General features: G+C 34.6%; 2 protein-coding genes across 4 annotated transcripts; one reads left to right on the top strand and one right to left on the bottom strand.

The window, feature by feature from the left end:
* Positions 1-10,307: 10,307 nt before the first annotated feature.
* On the top strand, positions 10,308-14,475 carry LOC103868738 (transcriptional corepressor SEUSS). 3 transcript variants are annotated; one of them, XM_009146814.3, is made up of 11 exons: positions 10,351-10,508; positions 10,663-10,743; positions 10,826-11,891; positions 11,978-12,097; positions 12,197-12,245; positions 12,331-12,545; positions 12,616-12,684; positions 12,868-12,965; positions 13,074-13,167; positions 13,304-13,373; positions 13,463-14,250. In XM_009146814.3, the coding sequence occupies exons 3-11, from the start codon at positions 11,070-11,072 to the stop codon at positions 14,248-14,250; spliced, it is 2,325 nt and encodes a 774-aa protein (XP_009145062.1). In that variant the 5' UTR covers positions 10,351-10,508; positions 10,663-10,743; positions 10,826-11,069. The 3 variants fall into 3 exon arrangements, with proteins under 3 accessions (XP_009145061.1, XP_009145062.1, XP_018514676.1); XM_009146813.3 differs by lacking the exon at positions 10,663-10,743 and having other exon boundaries at positions 10,308-10,508; positions 13,463-14,475; XM_018659160.2 differs by having other exon boundaries at positions 10,355-10,743.
* Positions 14,476-14,577: 102 nt separating this feature from the next.
* LOC103868737 (ribosome maturation protein SBDS) lies at positions 14,578-16,256 on the bottom strand. The gene is made up of 4 exons (XM_009146812.3): positions 16,027-16,256; positions 15,525-15,855; positions 15,284-15,451; positions 14,578-15,203 (listed from the first exon to the last, which is right to left on the bottom strand). Exons 1-4 carry the CDS (start codon positions 16,158-16,160, stop codon positions 14,739-14,741), a joined length of 1,098 nt encoding a protein of 365 aa, XP_009145060.1. The 5' UTR covers positions 16,161-16,256; the 3' UTR covers positions 14,578-14,738.
* Positions 16,257-25,172: the final 8,916 nt, after the last annotated feature.

Raw genomic sequence — 25,172 nt, 5'->3', positions numbered from 1 at the left:
ATAAAAGCTTTCTTCGGAATTTACATTAGGTGCAACACATACAGTTTATCGGTGGTTAGCGATTATTCGGAATAAAGAAACATTTAAAAAATTATAACATGTAGTTTGTACTTATTAAAAAAGTGTTATATTGAATTGTCACGTAACTGGAATTTTAATTTTGCTTATGTGGTGGTTTGAGAATCAATTGACAATTTAGTTAGTCCAAAATTAAATTGTGAGCGAATGTTATATTATATAGTATATCCGGACCATTCATTTATCAAATTGAAATTATTATATATTTTTCCTTAAATAAAACCTACGGAATTAACTAATGTGATTAAGATATATATATAGCAATTAATGATTTTAAATAATAAAGATTCGCTAATAATTTGTATATTTTCTATCATTTTTTAATTATTTATTATTAAAATAAATTACACAATTACATTAATCATATAATAAAAATTTAAATTTTTTTGTATATGTTGTATTTTGAATTTTTCAAAACGAGTATAAATTACTAAAACTATTAAAAGTCTCACATAAACTTCTGTGAACAAGGTTTAATATATATATATATATATACACATATATATATATATATATATATATATTTTTTTATCATTTAAATTAAATTATACATCATATGAAAATACATACTTATATTTTGATATATGCGTTGAACATATATTGAAAAGTTAATATTTTAATTTTGAAATCTTCATTGTTTTTTTTAGATGATTATAAATTATTGAAACCACTAAAAATTCCACATGAAAAAAAATTGTTGGTGTAAAATTTTTCTACAAAAATATGCAAATAATCATAAAATCATATGAGTAGAAAACTCATTTAATAAATATCCATACTAAAAGTATACTATATATCTATGTTAATATCATTTAAATTTAATACGATAAATAAGATTGATTGTTTTGGTTTATTTACCCTAAAATTATTGCGAATAAACAAGAATGGTCGTTTGATTTATATGTGCACGCCAATTTATTACATAATAGTAACTGAATTCTTAATTGTTTAATATATAATTATTATTTTATTATTTCATAATATGCAGAAAAATATAAAATAAGTAATAATATAAAATATTTATTATGCACAAGGCGCAGCTCTTTACCTTATGTATCTCTTTAATAATTTTAAATTTTAAACATTTTTTAAATCTCAGGCTAAAACAAAGTAACGAAATGAGAATAAACTCAAAAATCAATATTTATATCGAGCAATAACCAAAATGTAAAAGTGACACAAAAATGAGAAAATATTGAAGATAGATAGGATTGGCACGTGAACGTAAACTTTCCTTAACCATAATTTACCTTTAAATTGCTAAATCATGATATAAAACAGAGCTAACATATTTCATTGTTACCAAATAGTAGGCTTGAGATTTTTTGGCCTAAACATTAGGTTCATATGCGATAAGTGTTTTTTTGACCTAAAATATTTTTAAAAATGAAATCAGCTCATCAGTAAACAAATAATGTAATTAACAAAAAAAAATTTAAAAAGTTGTTTAAGAACCAAAGATATTAATTCGATCAAGAATATAAATTTTATTTTTTCATACGATATATAAATAATACGCAAGGCACATGTCTTTTCCTAATTGAAAGTCCTAATTGAAAGCTATATGAGAATTAATCAGGATTTTACACAGTTTTTTGCACTAGTATCCATCATATTAATGACCTTTGAACATGTGTTCGAATTTACCCATCGTTTTTTTTTTCTTTAATGAAAAGTACTGATGTAATTTTCAGTTAAACCTTTTCATTTATATTTTGACTTTTTTAAAAAAATATACTACACTACTCTAAGAGGTAACTCTCAGTTTGAATAGCCAAACTAAAAATACACTAGATGATAACCCCACACTTTGAGTGGGATGAAATACCTAAAATAAAGACATGTTTGCAATTTAAAATCAATTATGTTTTTGGTTTTTTTCTTCTATGTATAAGAACATGTTTCAAATTTAATAGCATAAATATGACATGAAATATTAAAGTAATATTTGTTGTGTTTTTATTTATAGCGATTTGCTGGTGGTAGTTGCTTAAAAATTTGAGTTTTATTTTTTGTTTACCTCATCATAATTGATTTTACGTTTATAAAAATGTAATACAGTTTTATATTAAATTTTATTCAGCCCATTTTATAGATTCTTGAAATCTATGTTAAGCCTAAAACAAATTCAAATGGGCTGAAGTAAAAAACATAACATTCTCTTTTAGAGCTTCAATAGACAGAATCAAAATCATTCGATGTCGGCAAAGCGAATAAAGAGGAATAACTTATGCAACCAAATTTTGCTCAAAATGTTTTATAACATTATATATATATAACTATGTACAACTTGCAAGAATCCCTTCGGCTTCATCTTCCTTTTCCAATCTTCATTTCCATAAAAATAAGGGAAAATTGTCAAAATGACTCAAAACTTGATTTTGAATGCAAACGTGCAAAGGTAGACTAGTGAAATTACAACAACCTCCTTATGAAAAAACAAAAAACATGTATTGAATTTTAGCATTATAACCCTCCATGTGAGAAGACTTCTTTGTAAGTCTTCTCGTTCAGTAATTCTTAAATAGAATTTAATTTTTTTTATAAAAAATATTTTGATGGGAAAAAATTGAAAATCATGTAATAATAAATATTTATAAATTATGTAAATTTATTTTTATTAAACTTGAATTATTTTCAACATAGATGAGTGAATGTTGAGTCATAATAGTCTTTGGTATAGGGTTTGGTAACATATGTTGTAGTATTGTTGGTATCTTATCTTTTTTTTTTTTTTGACCTATATGTGTTTAGTGACTATCTAATAACTAGATTTAAACACTATTTTAGTATCTTTTAAGTTTAAGGAAGTGTTTTTTAGCTTAGTTATTTGATTCAAGGGTATGGAAGACTCACAGAAGACTTCTTGAAGACTTCCCAAGAAATCTTCTGACATGTCATGCCTAAATTTTAGTAGAACTAGATTTTTTAACCGCGCTACGCGCGGATAAGATATTATATGTATTTCTCAATTCTAAAAAAATATAATGTATAATACTGTATTATATTATTTAAAGAATATAAAATAAGACTACATAACATAAATATATTTTTTAAATTTTCTTTGTGGAAATTATTATGTTGTTTGATTGTTGTACTTGATTCACATATTTGCATAGTTATTTGTGATAGATGAATAACTATATTTTTATTATCAGTAAATAATATATATTTATTATATAATATAAGAAAAATAAAATTATATTCTTTTAAAACAAACTTGTCTGATGTAGGGACTCGGTTATAGACATATCATATTCAAATGAGACATTTTACAGTTATCAATCTTCTTAACAGTCAAGAAACAAATCTGAATATCAAAACAATATCTCATACGATCTCTTTGTGGAATAACTGCTCTGAAGAAATTGAATTTAGGCATCAAAAAGGACTGAAAATGGATGTGCATATGTGTTATCTAAGTCAGTTTTACAAAGTAGTACTATTCATAATTCATATATCATTTATGTCCATCCTATTTTTTGTCCATATTTTCTTAAACATCTTGAAATAACTGATGCTAATTAATAATAAACTTTTGGCTGGCAAAAAAAGAGTCAAAATTGTCTAATTATTGCTTAATTTGTCTAACTGATATATATGTATTTCTCAATTCTAAAAAAATAATGTATAATATTGTATTACATTATTTAAAGAATATAAAATAAGACTACATAACATAAATATATTTTTAAAATTTTCTTTGTGGAAATCATTATGTTGTTTGATTGTAGTACTTGATTCACATATTTGCATAGATATTTGTGATAGATGAATAATTATATTTTTATTATCAGTAAATAATATATATTTATTATATAATATAAGAAAAATAAAATTATTTACTTTTTAAACAAAGTTGTCTCATGTTGGAGATTCGGTTATAGACATATAATATTCGAAGGAGACATTTTTACAGTTATCAATCTTCTTAACATTCAAGAAACAAATCTAAATATCAAAACAATATCTCATACGATCTCTTTGTGGAATAACTGCTCTGAAGAAATTGAATTTAGGCATCAAAAAGGATTGGAAATGATGTGCAGATGTGTTATCTAAGTCAGCTTTACAAAGTACTACTATTCATAGTTCATATATCATTTAAGTCCATCCTTTCTTAAACATCTTGAAATAACTGATGCTAATTAATAATACACTTTTGGCTGGCAAAAAAAATTAAATTTGTCTAATTATCGTTTAAATATTTTATTAATATTGTCTAAGAAGCTTTCAATTGATATCATAGTTTAATTTTTATTAATTTTTTTGTTAATTTTAGGATTTTTTGTATTTAAGATTTTTTTCCATATTAAGCTTATATTTCTTTCACATAATATATATATATATATATATATATATATATATATATGTCATAAAAATTACCATCAAATCAGTTTTACTTTTTTATTATTTTATTTTTAATGAAAATACACTTTTAAATAATTTAATTTAAAATAAAATTATATATTAATTTGTTGTATTCTAACAATTTGATTGATTTAATTAATTTGCTTTGGTGGATAACTTAAAAAGTTTTCATATGAATCGGGGAAAGCAAGCTTATGTTGTTATATTATATTTATTTGTGTATATAGAATCTTGTGTATATAGAATCGGGGAAAGCAAGCTTATGTAAACTTACTTTTACAAAAGTCTTAACTTTGTCACGAAAACAAAAATCTATGCTTTTTCATATTTGTCAATGTTCTCACACTTTCAAAGAATATATTAGCTTAGTCACTTTCTTATTTTTTTTACAAATCAAAATATCGAAGTCTTGAAAGTTGAATTCATATTATTGTAAATGTACATAAGAGTTTGTGATTACATATTTAGTGATTCTTGTATATGTGTTCAAGAAAGTTTCAATGGCTTAGCGGTATATGCTCTATATTTATGTCATACTAACCCGGGTTCGATCCTGTCCTTTGCATTTTTTTTTCATTTTTTACGAAAAAATAAATGAGATGACGTGGCAACTTCGGACTCTCTGATTGGATGATTATATATGCTGATGTGGACACTCTAAGAGGGGTTTATATCTCCCTTTTAGTATAGTATAGATTTAGGGTTTCCGCCAAAATTTTAGAATAACTTAGGTTTTCCGCTAAATCGAAGTCTTCCATAAATCTTCTAGGGAAAGTCTTTCAGAAGTCTTCTAGGGGAAGTCTTCTCATGTATTATATTTTAAAAGTAATTAAAAAAAGTTTATAAAAAAATATTTTGAAAAGGAAAAAAATCGAAATCATGTATTAATAAACATTTCTAAATGATGGAATTTTAATTTTACTAAAATTGAATTATGTTTAACATAGATGAGTGAATGTAGATTGAGTCATGAAAGTCATTGGTTGGGTTAGGTAACATATGTTATAGTATTGTTGGTATTTTTAGGGTTAGATTTTGAAATCTTAACTTAAAAGAAAACAATTAAATTTGACATATATGTGTTTAGTTTTCTGTATATTAAACACTTTAAAAGTTGATTTTCAGTTTAATGAAGTGTTTTTTTTTCTATTTTGTTAGTTATTTGATTTTACTGTCTAGAAAACTTTCCAAGAAGTCTTATGTCTCGAAAATATTTAACCTAATTGGAATTGAAAGAATTTCTGAAATGCCTCACTTTAAAAGGACATTGAGGAGTGAGTACACCCCCCACAAAATGAAATTTGTGTGACTAATCTCATTATTCAAAATACCAGTGCTACCCTTCAAAATTGGCAAGCTAATGGAAATGATACGAAATGGCAGGTTCACGGCACGGCATCAAATAAGATTAAGCGGCAAGCTAATGAAAGTGATCCAAAACTTTCATTTAATAACAAGAAATTTCTTCACTTTGTTGCTTTTTTAAACATTTTCTATGTCATGTGCAAACTGTTTTATCACTTTTTTGCTCTTTTAAACTTTTTCTATGTCGTGTGCAAACCGTTTTATCTTCATAGTCTCCAGTTTTGTGTATTTGTGAGTAAGCGCATATTAAAAATAGAATTAAAATATTGTCTCAGGATGATTTCAAGATAAAAAAATCCTATGGGTTATTAGACACAGAAAGATAAAAAAAAAAGATTTAAACAAATATGATTTGAGCTAGAATGGTGTCATCATGGGTTATTAGAGATAGATAGAGAGATGTCTTCATTTCATCAAATGGGCTCAATCCCTCTAATGGGCTACTAGACACATGATTGTTTAAATGGAAAGAGTAAACAACGAGTAAAAATCTCTCCTACGGCGTGTATCCATCACAATACTATGAGAAATAGGCTCAGTCCATCTATTGGACCCAAGTCAACAGATTGTCTAGATGGAAAATGTAAACAACAAAAGAAAGAGAGAAATCATCTCCAAGCCAACAGATTGTTTGGATGTCATCATTAATGAATTATATATATTCAATATATAATGATGTGAAAATATATTCACGAGTAATGATAACCACTTTTGACCATCATAAAATTTTGCTATAACGATTACTAGATCTTGATCCGCGCTTACGAAGCGCGGATTATTTTATGACAAAAAATTTCACTAATAACTGAACAAATATTTTGTTAATTTGTAAGAATATTGTGTATTTATAATATTTTTGAATTTAAATCAATGCTTTTGAATTCGACCCAAACCCGCGGTCTAACCGGTTAATCCGGTGATCCGATAATTCGATTTAGATTTGTAAAAATATTCATATTTAAAAAATCACTAAAATCCGAGACTAACAGATTGAACTGATGGATGACCAATATATAATCCAATTTGATTTAAATTGTTATAGTTTCATAATTTTTCACCTTTTAATCCAAATTTTAAAGTTTCTTATTTTATAATTTTATGAAATTATGACGTTTCTACAAAATTTTGATAGAGAAAGTGAAAGTTATAAAATAATTAACAACTATAAATATGTCTTGATCATATTACTCCTTTTTATATAGCTTAATTAATTTTATAATAATTGTTTTGTGTAATTTATCTTGTTAATAATTTATATTATAATCGGTTTAAATTTGTTGTTCACGATTAGTGTTAAGCATTTTTTTTAGATAAAATATATATTTTGAACTTTTTTCATAATCTTTTTTGTTATTATATATATTGTACAATGTATAATGTTTATATATATATATATATATATATATTATGTAATGGCTATTATTGAATTGTTATGTTACTTAAATCAATGATATAACCATTATTTAGTAATTATAAATAAAATAATATGTTAATTTAATTAATTTATTATTGATTGAAATATTTTTCTAGTATTTAAACCTGTAAAAATAAGCTCTATTTATTTTCTTTGTTTTATAAATTATTTGAATTTTCTTAATTATATAATCTATCTAAACCATTTGAAAGAAAATTGTTAGAAATATTAAAAATATGAATTATAATATTTTATATTGTTTGGACACAAGATTAATTATAATGTTGTTTGGAAACATGGATAGTAGTATAAAGAAATGAGTATATTGTTTGGAAACATTGATAGTAGTATAAAGAAAGTATTATTAGTGATTTAATGTAGGTTTAACTATAAAGTAGGAAGATGCATTTATTTAAAAACTTACAAAATAAAGGTCAGGTCCAACGCAATGTTTCTGTTTTAATAATATTGATATATCCACGAGCACGGATTCACGATTATAGGTGATAATGATATGTCTTTTATTATTGTATCTGAATCAGAAGGTCGGGCCTAACCTAATCTTAATAATATTGACTATTCAATCGGTTTATATAGTTAGTAAGCAAATCAAAATTGGACTTTACCGGTTCTTACCACCAATTCTGATACATTAATAGTAGCCATGGGTGTTCGGATAGCGAGTTGGTATTGGTTTGGAGTTTCGGGTTCGGGTTTTCTAAGATCAAAAATTTAGTCTCATTCGGATATTATAGAAGTTCATTTTCGTATCGGTTCGGGCTTACTCGAGTTCGATTCGAATATAATAGCACATTTAGAACTCCCCTGAACCCGTTTTAAAATTTGGATTCGGTTTTAATTTGGGTCGCAGTTATCCAAATACTTATTTGTGCCTCAAAAATACATACTTAAACAATTTAGCGTTACAAAAGCTTGGTGGCATGATTAAGAAATGGTTGTTAAGAAGACTGAATAATGAACAAATTAAAACTAACAACTAACAATTCTAAACATAATTTAAATTTTAAAAATATAATATTCTTAAAACTCTTGAAAAAACTGAATTATAATCAATCTTTAAATGAAATTTCAAAACATTAAAATTTTTAATATTTGACTAATATACCATTTTAGTTGTTTGAACATCAATAATACATATCACAAATAAATACAATTACAAATAATTAAAACATATGAACAACCATTACTGTGAAACATAAAAAATAAAAACAACAGCCAGCCGCGCGGTTCAGCGGATCAAAATATAGTTGTTTGTTATGATTTCAAGGAATGGGAAGTGTGTGATTTCTAAATAGTATTGTTAGTTATGATTTATTGTAACCAAAATGTCTATCACTTTTTATAGTATTTTTTACAACAATGTTTGTATATTTAGTACTTAATGCATTAAAACACATATAAAGAATAATATATTTGGTAAACATTTTTGTTAGTGCAGATTAAACATATATGGGTGAAGAAAAAGTGTTTCGTGGGTGGAATTTTGAAATCAAATGTTCTATTAGAAAAATAGTTTGGAGCTCAGCAAATCTTTATAAAAAACAAAGGGACCAGTAGGAGAAACTTTTTTCGATTTGCTGTTTCATTGAGTTCATCTCTCTTACATACAGCTCATAAAAGCTCAAAGGAAGGAGAACAACCATTAATGTTTAAGTAGGAGAAGTTTCTTTGGATGTGATGTTTCATCCAGTTCATCTTGCTTACGTACAGCTCGTGAAAACTCAAAGGAAGGAGAGCAACCATATTAGTTTCAGTTAAGCAACCATGCTGGTTACATAAAGCTCAGAAAATATTCTCCACGTTAGTCAACCAATTCTTCTCACGTTTTTTTATCAATGAAAATATTAGAATTAGTTTCAATCGCAAGATAACGGTCATTCTCCAAAACTTTTTTTATGTACACGTGAGATGCAAACTTGGAAACATATTTTGTTAATTACGCGATTTTGGGCTGAGAAGCTTTTTGCAAGCGAAACGTCAGCATTCTAAAATTGAAATCATTGTGAGGCTGCCACGGGTCAAATATGGTGTGAACATATTAATGACAAATGTTTCTTTTTAACTATATAGGGGATATATTTCTCATTAATCGCTTCTAGAACAGGACAATTGCACAAAATCAAAAATGTTATTCTCTACTCTAACAATGAATCCACCGGATTAGTACTTTTTATGAATGTTTATTTTCAGAATTGCTATAACTGAGCAACTGAATATTTAATCTACAAGATTTGTATAACCTAATTCTCTGTCGATCCTCCAAAATCTCAAGATGCAAATGTTAAGGTCTTTAACTAAGAAACTTTCAAACTTTTTCGACATAAACACCTCATGCATTACTATGCAAATCCACGCCACTGTAAAATCATAAACTTAATTATTGAGTCGTACTCTTTAATATTATATATTATAAATTGAATACTTGCTTTAAGTCTCATTGAGTTAAGCAAATCAGACATCCCCGATTTTACGAAGTAAATCAAATATTAATATGAAATATCTACAAAAGACGAAGCAAATCACACATACTAGTATTAAAAGGTCAATATATGCCTTGATATGTTATATGCATATATATATTAATACATTTAAAAATTATATATATATATATATTATAATTATCATATTTTATGTAAGTTTATAATATATTTATTTATTAAATTTATTATTTTAGTTATTAGATTTAAAAAGTAAAAAAATATTTCTGTAATAAAATATTGGATTATTATACATTTTTATTTATTAATTTATTTGTATTGATCTAAGTGTATCGGATCAAAAAAATTAACTATTCGAATGAAACAAATTGAGTTATTTTAAAATATTAGATATTCGCTCTGTGTCCACTCTAGTATTTCAGTGTGTTATCATAGTAGTTATTATTGTATTAGCTGGTGTTTAGTTTCTTTTCTGCTACGAATTATCTTTTTTCTAATTTCAGTCAAAATTTAAAATAGTATAACTTCATATAATCTCAAAGGAAAAACATAATCTTGCATCATTAAAATTGAAAAGGGAAAAAATGATTGAATAAAATATGGTGATAACCCAAAATTTAGAGTAATGTCATTGACTTCATTTGAAGGAGAGGAGAGAGACAGAAAAGTAAGAAAGGGAATGAAAAAATCAGATCGAAATTAGTTTTGACGTCCGCAAGGACTATTCTCTCTCTTTTCATCTTCCTCCTCTCTCTCTCTCTCTCTCTCTCTCTAAAAGATACAGCGAAGAACAGAAGACAAAACTGTGAGCAAAACAAAAGGTACAAGTTAATAATAAAAAAAAAAACAATTTGTAGGAGACAGAGAATTGTTTTAGTTTCTTTTGGGTTATCCCCAAACCCTAGAAGATGAAGAAGATAAACAACAAGTTCCTTTCTTTAGCTTTCTACTGATTCTCTCTCTCTCTTTCTCAAGTTGTAATCTACCATGAAGATAAACAGAGTTGATATCTCCGATTGTCTTTATTTCGAGACAGATTCTTCAATTTAAGCTCTTGTAAGCATCAGTCAGGAATCTGAATTAGGGTTTCGATCGAGCTTCTAGGGTGCTTGTTAACTTTTATGATTTTGGGTTGTAGGTGCTGAGCTGGAAAGGAGCAGACTTGGTTCATTTGGATCTGGGATTTTCATTTCGGAGCTCTAGAATGTTCCATACGGAATCTCACCACTCAGATTCAGCTATTTTCTTCACGACTCTGAAGCTTATCATTGCTCACGCTTCTACTTCATTGTGCACTGGAGACACCTTTGCTCCAACACAGAGCTGAGGTTATACTTATTCAGACCGTAACTCGCCTTTTTCTACATATATATACAGAGAGTATGGTGCCATCAGAGGCGCCAAATCCTGTTGGAAGTGGCGAAAATGTTCCGACAGGAGGAGCTCCTCTTCCTTCACAACCAGCATTTCCTCAGTTCAGTAACAACATGAGTATGAGTATGCTCGGGAATGCTCCAAACATCTCTTCCCTCCTCAACAACCATTCTTTCGTAAACGGCAGTGGGGCCGAGTCAGACCCTCTGTCTAGCGTCGGGTTTAGTGGTTTGTCATCCTTCAACGCCTCTATGGTTTCGCCAAGCTCGTCTGGTCAAGTTCAGGGTCATCAATTCTCTAACCAGTTGCTGGCTGAGCAGCAACGGAATAAGAAAATGGAGCCTCAGAATTTTCAACAACAACAACAGCAGCAGTTTCCGACAGTGCGTGGAGGTGTGGGACCTGTCAAGTTGGAACCTGGTCAGGTCTCTAACGACCAGCAGCAACAGAAAATGTTGAGAAACCTAGGATCATCAGTTAAGTTGGAACCGCAACAACTTCAGGCGATGAGAAGCATGGCCCAAGTGAAAATGGAGCCTCAACAACATTCAGAGCAGTCACTGTTTCTTCAGCAGCAGAGGCAACAACAGCAGTTTCTTCAAATGCCTGGGCAATCTTCTTCGCAGGCTCAAATGAATAATATATTTCAGCAGCAGAGACTTATGCAACTTCAACAACAGCAACAACTCCTCAAATCAATGCCTCAACAACGTCCTCAATTGCCACAACAGAGTTTGCCTCTCAGGCCACCTATGAAGCCAGTGTATGAACCCGGCATGGGTGCTCAGCGTCTTACACAGTATATGTACCGACAACAACATAGGCCTGAAGTAAAAGCTTCTTACCTTAAATGATTTTCTCTTTCTTTCAGTTTCATTATGATTTTGACAGTTGAACCTTGTGCTATTGAATGCAGGACAATAACATTGAGTTCTGGAGAAAATTTGTAGCTGAGTACTTTGCTCCTAATGCGAAGAAGAGATGGTGCGTTTCTATGTACGGCAGTGGCCGGCAAACAACTGGCGTTTTCCCTCAGGTCTACTGCCCACTGAACTTGTTCTTGCTCTTGCCAGTTGTTTTCAGTATACTAGTTACTTGTTTCCGTGTTTAACTTCTTTACATGGAGACATTGCAGGATGTGTGGCACTGTGAGATATGCAACCGAAAGCCTGGACGTGGTTTTGGTACGACGTTATTTAGATTATCGCACAGTACAACGTTTTTTCTCTAGTTCTTAGAAAAATCATTTTTGCGTCTTTGGTTGTTCAGAGGCAACCGCCGAAGTCCTGCCGCGGCTTTTTAAGATTAAGTATGAAAGTGGAACTCTGGAAGAACTTTTATATGTGGATATGCCAAGGGAATCTCAGAATTCATCTGGTCAAATTGTCCTGGAGTACGCAAAAGCAACACAAGAGAGTGTATTTGAGCATCTTCGAGTTGTTCGTGATGGCCAACTTCGAATAGTTTTCTCCCCAGATCTTAAGGTTTTTTCATATTACTCTCTCTTTTTTCCTCTCTTGGCAAACTATAAGTTTCTTCCTTTATTCTTCTCAGATATTCTCTTGGGAATTTTGTGCTCGGAGACATGAAGAGCTTATTCCACGAAGGCTTTTGATACCTCAGGTAACTTCCAGAAACATTAACTACTGTTATTTCGTTTCCCATTACTGACACTGCATCTTATGGGTTTATGGTACTTTCGCTTTGGGTTTACCTGTGACTAGAATCATCACTTGTACTTTTAAATCAACAAAAACTGCTTAGGTATTTTTTTTTTTAAATCTATTTTTTGTTCTTCATGTACAGGTTAGTCAGCTTGGATCAGCAGCTCAGAAATATCAGCAAGCCGCTCAAAATGCAACAACAGATTCTGCTCTTCCAGAGTTACAAAATAATTGCAACATGTAAACTTGCTCTCTTATTTTGTTAGATTACTGTAACAACAACAAATCCTGTTTTATTCAAATTTCTTCTTCTTTTTTTTTTTTTGACGTACTGCCACTGCTTCGCAGGTTTGTTGCATCTGCTAGACAGTTGGCAAAGGCCTTGGAAGTACCACTCGTGAATGATTTGGGATACACAAAGAGATATGTTCGGTGTTTGCAGGTATATGGATATCATTGAATAATAATATCTCAATATGAACATAAGTGTCATTTGTACTAAGCTGCAAAAGATATAAGTTTCCTCTTTGCAAAACCCATTCTTGCTAATGCATATTTGATCTCTTGCAATATTGTAGATCTCGGAGGTTGTAAATAGTATGAAGGACTTGATAGATTATAGCAGAGAAACAAGAACAGGACCAATCGGTAAGTTAATGTGACAGCCTTTAAAGCATCACGTATAAATATATTTTAATAACGTGTCAATCTGTCGTTCTTTTTCTTTTTTGGTACAGAGAGTTTAGCCAAGTTTCCTCGGAGAACAGGTCCTTCGTCTGTACTGCCTGGTCCTTCTCCTCAGCAACCCAATGAACAGCTAAGGCAGATTGCAAACAACGATCAGAGTTCTGGAGTAAACTATGCCTTTAATGCAGCTTCTGCATGCACCTCCTCCACAAGCAGCATCGCAGGGCTCATCCACCAGAATTCCATGAAGCAAAGGCATCAGAACGCTGCTTACAATCCACCAAACAGTCCTTATGGTGGAAACTCAGTTCAGATGGCGTCACCTAGTTCCTCGGGCACCATGGCGCCATTATCCCAGCAACACAACCTGACATCATTTCAGTCTCCAACTTCCTCGTCTAACAACAACAACAATCTCTCTCAAAACGGGATGACATGTGTTAACAATCACATGGGTTCCACAGCAATTCAACAGGCTGCAGGTGATGAAGCAAACGGGTCTAGTTCGGTGCAGAAGATACTGAATGAAATCCTGATGAGCAACCAAGCTCACAATACCTTAGGAGGAGGAAGTATGGTTGGGAGCGAGGGGAAGGGAGGTAGTAATGTAAATAGCTCCGATGTTCTGATGATGAACGGTCAAGTGAACAACAACAGCAGCAACACAAACATTGGAGGAGGAGGTGGTGTTGGGATGGGAGCTAACGGGAACAATGGTCTGATGAACGGAAGAGTTGGGATGTTGGTGAGGGATCCAAACGTGCAACCGGATCTAGGGAACCAACTCTTAGGAGCAGTCAATGGTTTCAACAATTTTCAGCGTGATTGGAACGCATGATGAAGAGACTTTGAGCGTATCTGGCATCACCCAGGGTAAAAGGATTAAAGAGGCCTCAAGCCGGAAGAGTTTTAAAAAGAAAATCTTTGTACAACAACTGCTTTTAAAATACCAACTCGAGTTGCTTGTTTTCCTTTTTATCGAGAGTTTTCTTTATGCTTTTATAGTTATAATGTACATCTTTCATCAGAGAGTCAATGAATCAGATGTTGTATCCTTCATTTATCTCTTGAAACTTCCATAAATTATGAACTAGAAAAATTTACTACCCTCCTGTTCTATCAAAACTCTAACCCAACTATCTAAAATCCACAAGCTTTTCTAAAATACTCCAAGCTCAAATGTATTACGATATTCATAGGCTCAAGAAAAGAGTCTGTTAACTGCAACAATTAAAAAAAAAAAAATTCATTACAAATGAAACCTATTGATCAGCTCAACAAGTTTGCGTGTTCATACTCAAAACCTAAATGCCAAATCTGTAAATTTCAGAAAGAGTAGTCTTTCAAGTCTGATCTGGAGTCATCCATGTCAACCTCAGCCGAGCATTCTTCAGCAGTAAGAGGAGGGAGTTTACGAGTCTTTCGCTTCAGGTTGTGTTTGTGCCAATCACTCTTGAAATGCTCTCTGTATTGCTTAGCTTCTCCAACAAACGTGTTGCAGGTACTGCACTTGATCCCTTTCCCTTCTCCTTCTTCTTCCTTTGTCTTACTACTAGTACCAATCTCTTGCTTGTGCATTTTCTTGCTAAGTTCAACGACAGGATCGGCCTCAGTCTCAACAGGTAACAATGGCTTGTTTGTCTGCAATGCCATATCGTCATGCTCATCGTAATGATCCATGCTTGTGTCACATTCAGCATGAACCGATACAGCGAGTATCTCTAATCTCCCCTGCATATTCCTCACAAAGGAATCACACTCTCGGTATAGTCCCGGTTCCATCTCGCAGACCTGCACAAGAATGAATCAGTTAGGATTAGAGGAAAAAAGAAGAACAAGTTCAAAGTGTTTTAAAGCTATAGAATCATTACAGTGGACATCTGAGTTCCAGATTCGTCTTTGGAGACAAGAGAAGAGTCCCATTCTTTAAGCTTGTCCAGAAGGGAGGCGAAGTTCTGAACAGGAACAGTGAGACGAAGCCTCATTGGAGAACGCTTTATAGGGAAGTGCTTCTGCAGCTCACGGATGACATCAAGAGCCTGCACAAGTTTAATAATGAAAAAGAATCTTTTCATAGGGATGACATTAAAACATATACACTACTCTACTCACCTGCTTCTTGGAGTTGCTATTAGGATCAACAGCAAAATGGATCTCATGCATAAGACGCTCGACCATGCTAATGGTATAAGGGCGTTGGGTTTCAGGGTTAATGGTTTTCTGCATTACAATGGTAGCAATATCCCGAAACTGGCTTGACAACTGTGACTCTCTCTCTTTCCCAGCAACTTGAAGCTCACCTTTGTCCAAAATCTCCAAGCAGATCTTGGTGTGATCATCAGATCCAAACACCTTTATCAAGTCTTTAGATTTAGCAAGAACTCCTTTGGACACATTTGAGTAAACGGTATGTGACTGCAACACTTCATCGATGTCCTTCTCTCTGCACAAACAAATATTTTATTTATGGAATATAGTCGATTCGCTTCAGATTAAGAAAACATAATCGTAATACGGTACAGTGATAAACATTCAAACGCCTCTTTGCAAGAATCGAATGGCTAAATTGGGTAAAATCAACCGTAAAAGATTTCAAGCGATGGAGAAAGCTTACACGCCGGAACGCCACGAAAGGACCTTGTTCTTGTAGCAAGCGATCTCGAAGCGGTTGCCTTGCTTTTTCAATCGAACCACTGCGACGTTCGTCAACCTCTTCTGTCCTACCGGCTGCACCAGCGTCTTCGACATCTCTCTCTCTCTCTCCTAAGTTTCTTTTGCTCTCGCCGGCAAAAAGGGTTTGGACTTTGAAACAGCCCTAATTGTGAAATAAACTTTTTTAGTGGGACCTTAACTCAATATGCCCTTATCGTAAAAAAAAATTATTCTCCTTGTCCTCTTTCTATTTTCAGTGCCCTTTATCATTGCACTCTCTGCACTAATCTTTTACTTATTTAATAAAGAAAATTAATAAAATGTTATAAAAAAAGTTGGTTTGTTACTAGACTGTTATACATTTTTAAAAAATTAATAGAATATTTGTATGTCTATAGTAAATGACAATAAGAATTTTTGGTCAAATTTTTTTTAATTAAAATTATTTTTAAACACTAAATCCACATCAGTAATTAACAATCCACATCAACAAAATAGAAATCAAACCGTCTCTTCCCGACGACTGGGTTAAACAAAAAAGAAACGAAGAACATCGTGTTTTCGAAGAAGGAACCGCAAGGATACTTCCACTCTCTGAAATCCTCGTCGACAATGTGTTTACTTCCTCTTCCTCGAACTAACTCTCTGTTGTTGATATTGTGTCTTCTCCGATATCGTCTTCCCTAAAATCTTCATCTTCAATCGTTTGTACGAAATCGTCTTAGCCGCATTCTTATCTATGAGTTCGTCTTTTCCGGTAGGATGTCGCGATGTTATATATTGTGTTTTGGTTGAGTTTGTGGGTCAGTTATATATTATATTTCATCTGAGTTATATATTTGTTCCGACTACTGAGATAGGGTTATGTTGCGGCTGTGATATGGTTGAGGGTTTTGTTGCGTCTGAGTTAGGGTTAAGTCATGACTGAGTAATTGTTATGTTATGGCTGAGTTATCGCTATGTCGTGACTGAGGAATTGTTATGTTATGGGTGAGTTACTGTTATGTTATGGCTGAGTTATTGTTATGTTGTGGCTGAGTTATTTTTATTTTATTGTGTTATTGTTATGTTATGGTTGTGTTATTGTTATCTTGTGGCTGATTTATTGTTGGGTTATATGATTAGATGGATGTTGCTGAAGTTAAATTACGGGATTACCCTTCCAGACTTTACCCTGAAGGGTTTTCAAACCTAGAAAATAAAGATATTAATCACAATTTACGTCTAGGAAATTTTCCCCACATTAGAGAAGCAATAGGACTTGATGTGTGGAAAGAACTGGTGAACTCTCCTATTGGAGTAGTTGCTAGGCTAGCTAGATGTGAAAGCATGTGGTCTGGTAAGACCGTACACTATCTACTATTTAGACAGCTGCGAGTACATAAGAAGGAGATATGGTGTCTCGTGGTTGATGAGGCTATCAGGTTTAGCTTGCTTGAGTTTGGTGAGATCACTGGGTTAAACACATGTCAATTGCCAACAGAAAGTTTTGAACTTGATCAATACAAAGAGTTTTGGGAGGAGTTGAAGGCGCCGCTTGGGATGGGACCCAAGTTAGATAAACTGAAGGCAGCATTAGCGTTATGTCTGCTTTGGAGTTTTGAAAAGCGTAAGTGGTTGGGGCTGCTACTTCTTCAAGCCATGGGAGACTATTGTTTGAATCACAATTCAAGGATACCCTTTGAAAGTGCAATAAGGGTATTTGACGATGAAGCCATGGGGCCGTATTCATTGGGAGAGTGGTGAATAATGAAGACGTTCGGGTTTTTCGATGGGGTGGAAAGCGTACACGTGCAAGTTTTGATAACTTGTTGGTTGCTGAAATCAAAGAGCATGGCGAGGTAAGGTTTAACGCTGAGTTTTTAGTTTTTTGATGGCTCATTTATTATATTTGATGGCTAAGTTATGTGTTATTTGATGGCTGATTTATTATATTTGATGGCTGAGTTATGTGAGGAGTGTGAGTTTTAATGATTTATGAGATGGTTATGTGTATAGATTAAGGAGATTAAGTTAGAACCATAAGAATAAGAAAGAGAGAGATTGTTGCAAAGTGAGAGAGTAAGAAGGAGGAATCTCTTATTCCCTTACTTGATTAATTTCTCAGACATGTTACATAAATAGATACAAGAGTTTCTAATGAGACAATAGGAATTAATAAACAAATGGAGACAGCATGGGATCAAGTCACTCTCAACTGAGCCATGAAAGTGACATCTCCTCTTTCTCTTACATCCTTAGCTTAACATGTGACTTTGGCTTGTCTTTGAGCTCCAACAGATCCATCCACTTGCTTCCACTTGTTTAAACTATTCCAGACCTTATGGAGACTGATGGTGAGACATTTAAAAACGCCCACACCCTTGATTGCCTTCCAAGACACTCTTGTTACGGATTAGGGCAAACTGTATGGCTTGATTCAAATTGCTCTTTCCCTCTTGTTTCCATAGTTCTGATTCTTCATGCCTTTACTCTTGATCTTTATTGCTTCATCTCAACACTCCCCCTCAAGCTTGACAATAGGAATTGGCCAAGCTTGGAAACCATGAAGCATTCCCTCATTAAAACCTTTAGCTTGGAAAAACCTCATGGGATAAAAACCAAGCCAAGGAAAAAGAGTAGAACACTTCATGGCTAAGAGGATCAGTGTGATGAAAGATCTACGAGTCCTAACTTGGAATGTATGAACTCGCAAACCTTGGTGCTTGCAGCCTTGGTGAAGATGTCAGCTAGTTGATCCTCACTTCTTGTGTAACAAGGTAAGATGATCCTTTGTTCCACTGCTTGCCTAACTTTATGACAGTCCACCTCAATGTGTTTAGTCCTCTCATGGAACACACTGTTGGAAGCTATGTGTATTGCAGCTTGATTATCACAATGCATGGTGATTGGAGTTGATGTCTCTATACCCAATCTTGAAGTAGGTTTCTGATCCAGATCAACTCACTAGTGAGCTTCCTCATTGCCCTATATTCAGCTTCAGCACTTGAGCATGACACTATCTTCTGTTTCTTGCTCTTCCAAGTGACACGATTGCCTCCAATAAATGTACAATAGCCTGTGGTGGATCTCCTATCCACTCTGTCTCCTGCCCAATCAGCATCACAATACCCAACTATCTCTGTACTTTTGTTGCATCCCATCCACACTCCTTGCCCTGGCGCCTCTCTTAGGTATCTTAGGATCCTTTCAACCATGTTCCAATGGTGTATCTTGGGAGCTTGCATATGCTGGCTTACTTGGTTAACTGCAAAGCATACATCAGGCCTGGTGATGGTGAGGTATATCAGCTTTCCCACCATTCTCCTATAGTGTTTAACATCAGCATAGGGCTTGTCTTCAATCTCCCCCTCACGCAGCACCTTATACCCATCTTCTAGTGGAGTCTTGGCTGCTCTTCCTCCTAGATCACCTGCCTCATTCAGAAGATCAAGTGTGTACTTCCTTTGGGATAAGAATAGCCCGTCCTTGGATCGGCACATCTCAATCCCTAGAAAGTACTTTAACTCTCCCAAGTCTTTGATATCAAAAGATGATTTAAGGAAAGCTTTAGTTAGGAGTATACCTTCTTTGTCACTCCCGGTGATGATGATATCATCAACATATACTAAGATCACAACAATCCCTTGCTTGCTGGTGAGTGTAAAGAGAGTATGATCTGCCTCAGATTTCACAAAGCCCCTTCCATTGAGTGTGGTGCTGAGCTTGTGGTACCATGCCCTAGGTGATTGTTTTAGTCCGTAGATAGCCTTCTTGAGTCTAAGAACATTTCCAGGCTTTACTAGGTGTTCTAGGCCAGGAGGTGGCCTCATATAGACTTCATCTTCTAGTTCTCCTTGTAGGAAAGCATTCTTCACATCCATTTGCCATAGATCCCACTCTAAGTTGACAGCCAAAGATAGGATTATCCTTATGGTGTGAAGTTTAGCAACTGGTGCAAAGGTATCTAGGTAATCCTCTCCATATGTTTGAGTGAAACCCCTTGCTACTAATCTTGTCTTGTGCCTTTCTACTGTCCCATCAGCATTGTACTTGATGGTAAAGATCCAGCGGCTTGTTACAGCTCTCTTGCCTTTAGGTAGTTCAGCTTCATACCATGTATCATTGATGATCATGGCATTAGTCTCACTTACCACTGATTCTTTCCATTCCTCATGCTCCATAGCTTCCTCATAAGACCTTGGAATGTATTCCTGATCCAACTCTCCAATAAACACCACATGTTCTTGGGGATAATGAGCTAGAGAGCACACTCCTTGTATAGGATGGGCCACAGCTTGAGCATTGAAGTAGACCCTGTTGTTCTTCCAGTTTAGATCAACCGGCTTTCTGATCCTAGAACTTCTTCTTAGAGCCGTCTGCTATGAACTACTTTCCTCAGTTCCTATTTGATCACTATTAGGCTGAGGCTGGCTTGCAATCACTACTGGCTCCTCTTGAGTAGTGTGATGATCCTGCTCCTCTTGTGTATGATGCTCAGCTTGATCATGACTTGCTGAATCCTCCTGATTATGTTCAGCTTGATTGTCCCCCTCAGGATCAAGGTGAGGAATCTCAATCACATCAGTATCAACTTCAGTAGATGGAGTGGACTGGTGGGGACTCGCCTCAGGTGTACTGGCGCCTTTCTCTTGGTGTATACTGATCCCAAGTCTTTCCATTACTCTCCTTAGATTGTTGGCTCTATCCGAGTCTGATTGGGACAGATTCTCTAACTCTTCCCAACTCTTTCCATCATAGTAGCCTCTGGATTCCACAAATTTCACATCTCTTGAGACTAAGACCCTCCTGGTCTCTGGTACATAACACTTATAGCCTTTCTGGTGAGGAGAGTACCCAATAAATATTGCCTTTGTGCTCTTGGCTGACAGCTTATCTCTTTGTTCTCCTGGTATCAAAACAAAGCAAAGACACCCAAACACACGCATATGTTCTATAGATGATTTGTTTTTGTTAAGTACCTCATAAGGGGACTGATCTTGAAGGACTTTTGTGGGGATCCTATTGATTAGATAGCAAGCTGTTAAAACTGCATCTCCCCAAAATTGCTTGGGCACACTTGTGTGAAACATCATGCTCCTTGCCACCTCCATGAGATGTCTATTCTTTCTCTCAGCTACACCATTTTGTTGTGGAGTATATGGACAGCTAGTTTGGTGGATCATCCCATGTTTGGCTAAGTGTTGTTTGAAAGCATTGCTTGTGTATTCTCCTCCATTATCTGATCTCAAAATCTTAATCTTGGCATTAAAGTGGTTAGATACATGGGTTTGAAAATTTATGAAAGCTTCTAAGACCCTATCTTTAGATTGTAATAATGTGATCCATGTATACTTTGATTTCTCATCTATAAAGGTCACAAAATACTTATGATGTTCTCTAGATATGCATGGAGCAGTCCATACATCAGAGTGGATTAAGTCAAAGCAATGTTCATAAATAGTACTTGATCTAGAGAACACACTCTTGCAATGTTTGCCTAGAATACAAGCCTCACAATCACTTTTAAAGGAAATACTTGGAATCATGATGTTCAAAGCACGAGAATGGGGATGTCCTAATCTAGCATGCCATAATACATCTTTAGGTAAAGTAGAAATAGAATTTAGAGCATAAGATAAATCAGCTGATAGCTTAGTGTCTTCAAGTAAGTACAAGTCTCCCTTGGTTACACCTTTGCCAAGCAACCTACTAGTTTCAATATCCTGAAAGTAGACATCATTAGGAGTGAAAGTAACACTACAATTCAAGTCATTAGTAGCTCTTTTAATTGATAACAAGTTTGAGGTAAAACTAGGCATATAGAAAGCTTTAGAATCTTTATCAAATAGCCTAAGATCACCTACACCTTTGATTGGTACTTTCTCTCCATTAGCTATCATAACATTTCCTAGGGCAGGAACAATGTTTTTAATTAAGCTAAGACCACTAATCATGTGGTGACTTGCCCCTGAATCTATAACTAAAGATTTTGTAATTTTAGGTTCAGTTAAAGCATTCAGCAAGATACCACAAGTGGAGGCATGTAAAGAGGTACCAAGTGTGTTACCAGAGTTATCCTTGAGGAGTTTGATGAGAGCCTCAATGTCAGAACGTCTGATGACTTCATCTTGATTGTTCCTCAAGGTAAGGTTGCCACTGGAAGCTAGAGCTTTGCCTTCACCACCTGCTGGAGCAGAGCGCATGGTAGCTGGAGTAGATGGCTCTCCCAAGTCACCAGAGAAGTTGGCTCTTGCATCATTGTAGTTGGTTCTGAACTTTTGTGGCTTGAGGTGAGGATGGAGGATCCAGCACTTGTCCTTTCCATGGCCTTTCTTCTTGCAATGATCACAGATCCACACCTTCTTGTCTTCCGTCTTGTAGGTGCCTTTATTTGCAAGTCCTTCAGCTTGGTTTTCTAGTACCAAGTCTTGCTTGCCTCCAAAGAGCCCCACTGATCCTTGTTCTTTCTGAATCCTAGCACAAACTTCTTCAAGGGATGGGAGTTCCTTGTCTCTTAAGATATGCTTGATTAGATCATTGTATCCAGGGTTGAGAGTAGAGAGTAGTGCAAACACCTTGTCTTGTTCTCTCCTTTCATTCAACACATCTGGATCAATAGTTGCTGGCCTTAACATCTCTAGCTCAGCCCACAGAGATCTGAACTTCCCAAAATGTTTATCAAAGTCATTGTCCTCTTGACTGAGAGTATTGATAGCCCTCTTGACTTCAAACACCCTACTGATGTTGGACTGGTTTCCATACACCTTCTTGAGTGTATCCCATAGGTCTTTTGAAGTTTCACAGTAGCCATAAGCTTCCTGGAGTGAAGCATCAAGGCTGGACTGAAGAATAGACAGTACCATGAGATCCTCTTGATTCTTCTTCTTGTCGCCAGCCTCACTCACCACCACTTCTCTACCATCCTCTCCTAGGATTGTTTTCTTTGGTTTCTTGCCTTCTTCAAATATATCCCAGAAGCCTCTGCCTCCAAGAGCTGTCTTAGCAAGCCTTGCCCACAACAGGTAATTAGCTCCCTTAAGAGTAACCGGAATCACAACCATTTTTGAATTTTCTCCAGAATCCATCAAGAACAACTCAAGAACAGTTCAAGAATGATGAGAGAAAATAAAAGGATTTGTGAAAAAGAAATAATCAGAGTGAAAGATTTGCGGAAGTAATTGGTTTCAAGAGCTTAAATGCTCTGATACCATGTGAGTTTTAATGATTTATGAGATGGTTATGTGTATAGATTAAGGAGATTAAGTTAGAACCATAAGAATAAGAAAGAGAGAGATTGTTGCAAAGTGAGAGAGTAAGAAGGAGGAATCTCTTATTCCCTTACTTGATTAATTTCTCAGACATGTTACATAAATAGATACAAGAGTTTCTAATGAGACAATAGGAATTAATAAACAAATGGAGACAGCATGGGATCAAGTCACTCTCAACTGAGCCATGAAAGTGACATCTCCTCTTTCTCTTACATCCTTAACTTAACATGTGACTTTGGCTTGTCTTTGAGCTCCAACAGATCCATCCACTTGCTCCCACTTGTTTAAACTATTCCAGACCTTATGGAGACTGATGGTGAGACATTTAAAAACGCCCACACCCTTGATTGCCTTCCAAGACACTCTTGTTACGGATTAGGGCAAACTGTATGGCTTGATTCAAATTGCTCTTTCCCTCTTGTTTCCATAGTTCTGATTCTTCATGCCTTTACTCTTGATCTTTATTGCTTCATCTCAACACTCCCCCTCAAGCTTGACAATAGGAATTGGCCAAGCTTGGAAACCATGAAGCATTCCCTCATTAAAACCTTTAGCTTGGAAAAACCTCATGGGATAAAAACCAAGCCAAGGAAAAAGAGTAGAACACTTCATGGCTAAGAGGATCAGTGTGATGAAAGATCTACGAGTCCTAACTTGGAATGTATGAACTCGCAAACCTTGGTGCTTGCAGCCTTGGTGAAGATGTCAGCTAGTTGATCCTCACTTCTTGTGTAACAAGGTAAGATGATCCTTTGTTCCACTGCTTGCCTAACTTTATGACAGTCCACCTCAATGTGTTTAGTCCTCTCATGGAACACACTGTTGGAAGCTATGTGTATTGCAGCTTGATTATCACAATGCATGGTGATTGGAGTTGATGTCTCTATACCCAAGTCTTGAAGTAGGTTTCTGATCCAGATCAACTCACTAGTGAGCTTCCTCATTGCCCTATATTCAGCTTCAGCACTTGAGCATGACACTATCTTCTGTTTCTTGCTCTTCCAAGTGACAAGATTGCCTCCAATAAATGTACAATAGCCTGTGGTGGATCTCCTATCCACTCTGTCTCCTGCCCAATCAGCATCACAATACCCAACTATCTCTGTACTTTTGTTGCATCCCATCCACACTCCTTGCCCTGGCGCCTCTCTTAGGTATCTTAGGATCCTTTCAACCATGTTCCAATGGTGTATCTTGGGAGCTTGCATATGCTGGCTTACTTGGTTAACTGCAAAGCATACATCAGGCCTGGTGATGGTGAGGTATATCAGCTTTCCCACCATTCTCCTATAGTGTTTAACATCAGCATAGGGCTTGTCTTCAATCTCCCCCTCATGCAGCACCTTATACCCATCTTCTAGTGGAGTCTTGGCTGCTCTTCCTCCTAGATCACCTGCCTCATTCAGAAGATCAAGTGTGTACTTCCTTTGGGATAAGAATAGCCCGTCCTTGGATCGGCACATCTCAATCCCTAGAAAGTACTTTAACTCTCCCAAGTCTTTGATATCAAAAGATGATTTAAGGAAAGCTTTAGTTAGGAGTATACCTTCTTTGTCACTCCCGGTGATGATGATATCATCAACATATACTAAGATCACAACAATCCCTTGCTTGCTGGTGAGTGTAAAGAGAGTATGATCTGCCTCAGATTTCACAAAGCCCCTTCCATTGAGTGTGGTGCTGAGCTTGTGGTACCATGCCCTAGGTGATTGTTTTAGTCCGTAGATAGCCTTCTTGAGTCTAAGAACATTTCCAGGCTTTACTAGGTGTTCTAGGCCAGGAGGTGGCCTCATATAGACTTCATCTTCTAGTTCTCCTTGTAGGAAAGCATTCTTCACATCCATTTGCCATAGAT

Source organism: Brassica rapa, chromosome A05 (assembly GCF_000309985.2).
Source record: "Brassica rapa cultivar Chiifu-401-42 chromosome A05, CAAS_Brap_v3.01, whole genome shotgun sequence".
Taxonomy (NCBI): Eukaryota; Viridiplantae; Streptophyta; class Magnoliopsida; order Brassicales; family Brassicaceae; genus Brassica; species Brassica rapa.
Note: the sequence above shows the minus strand (reverse complement) of the source record. Positions and strands in the feature narration are given on the sequence as shown.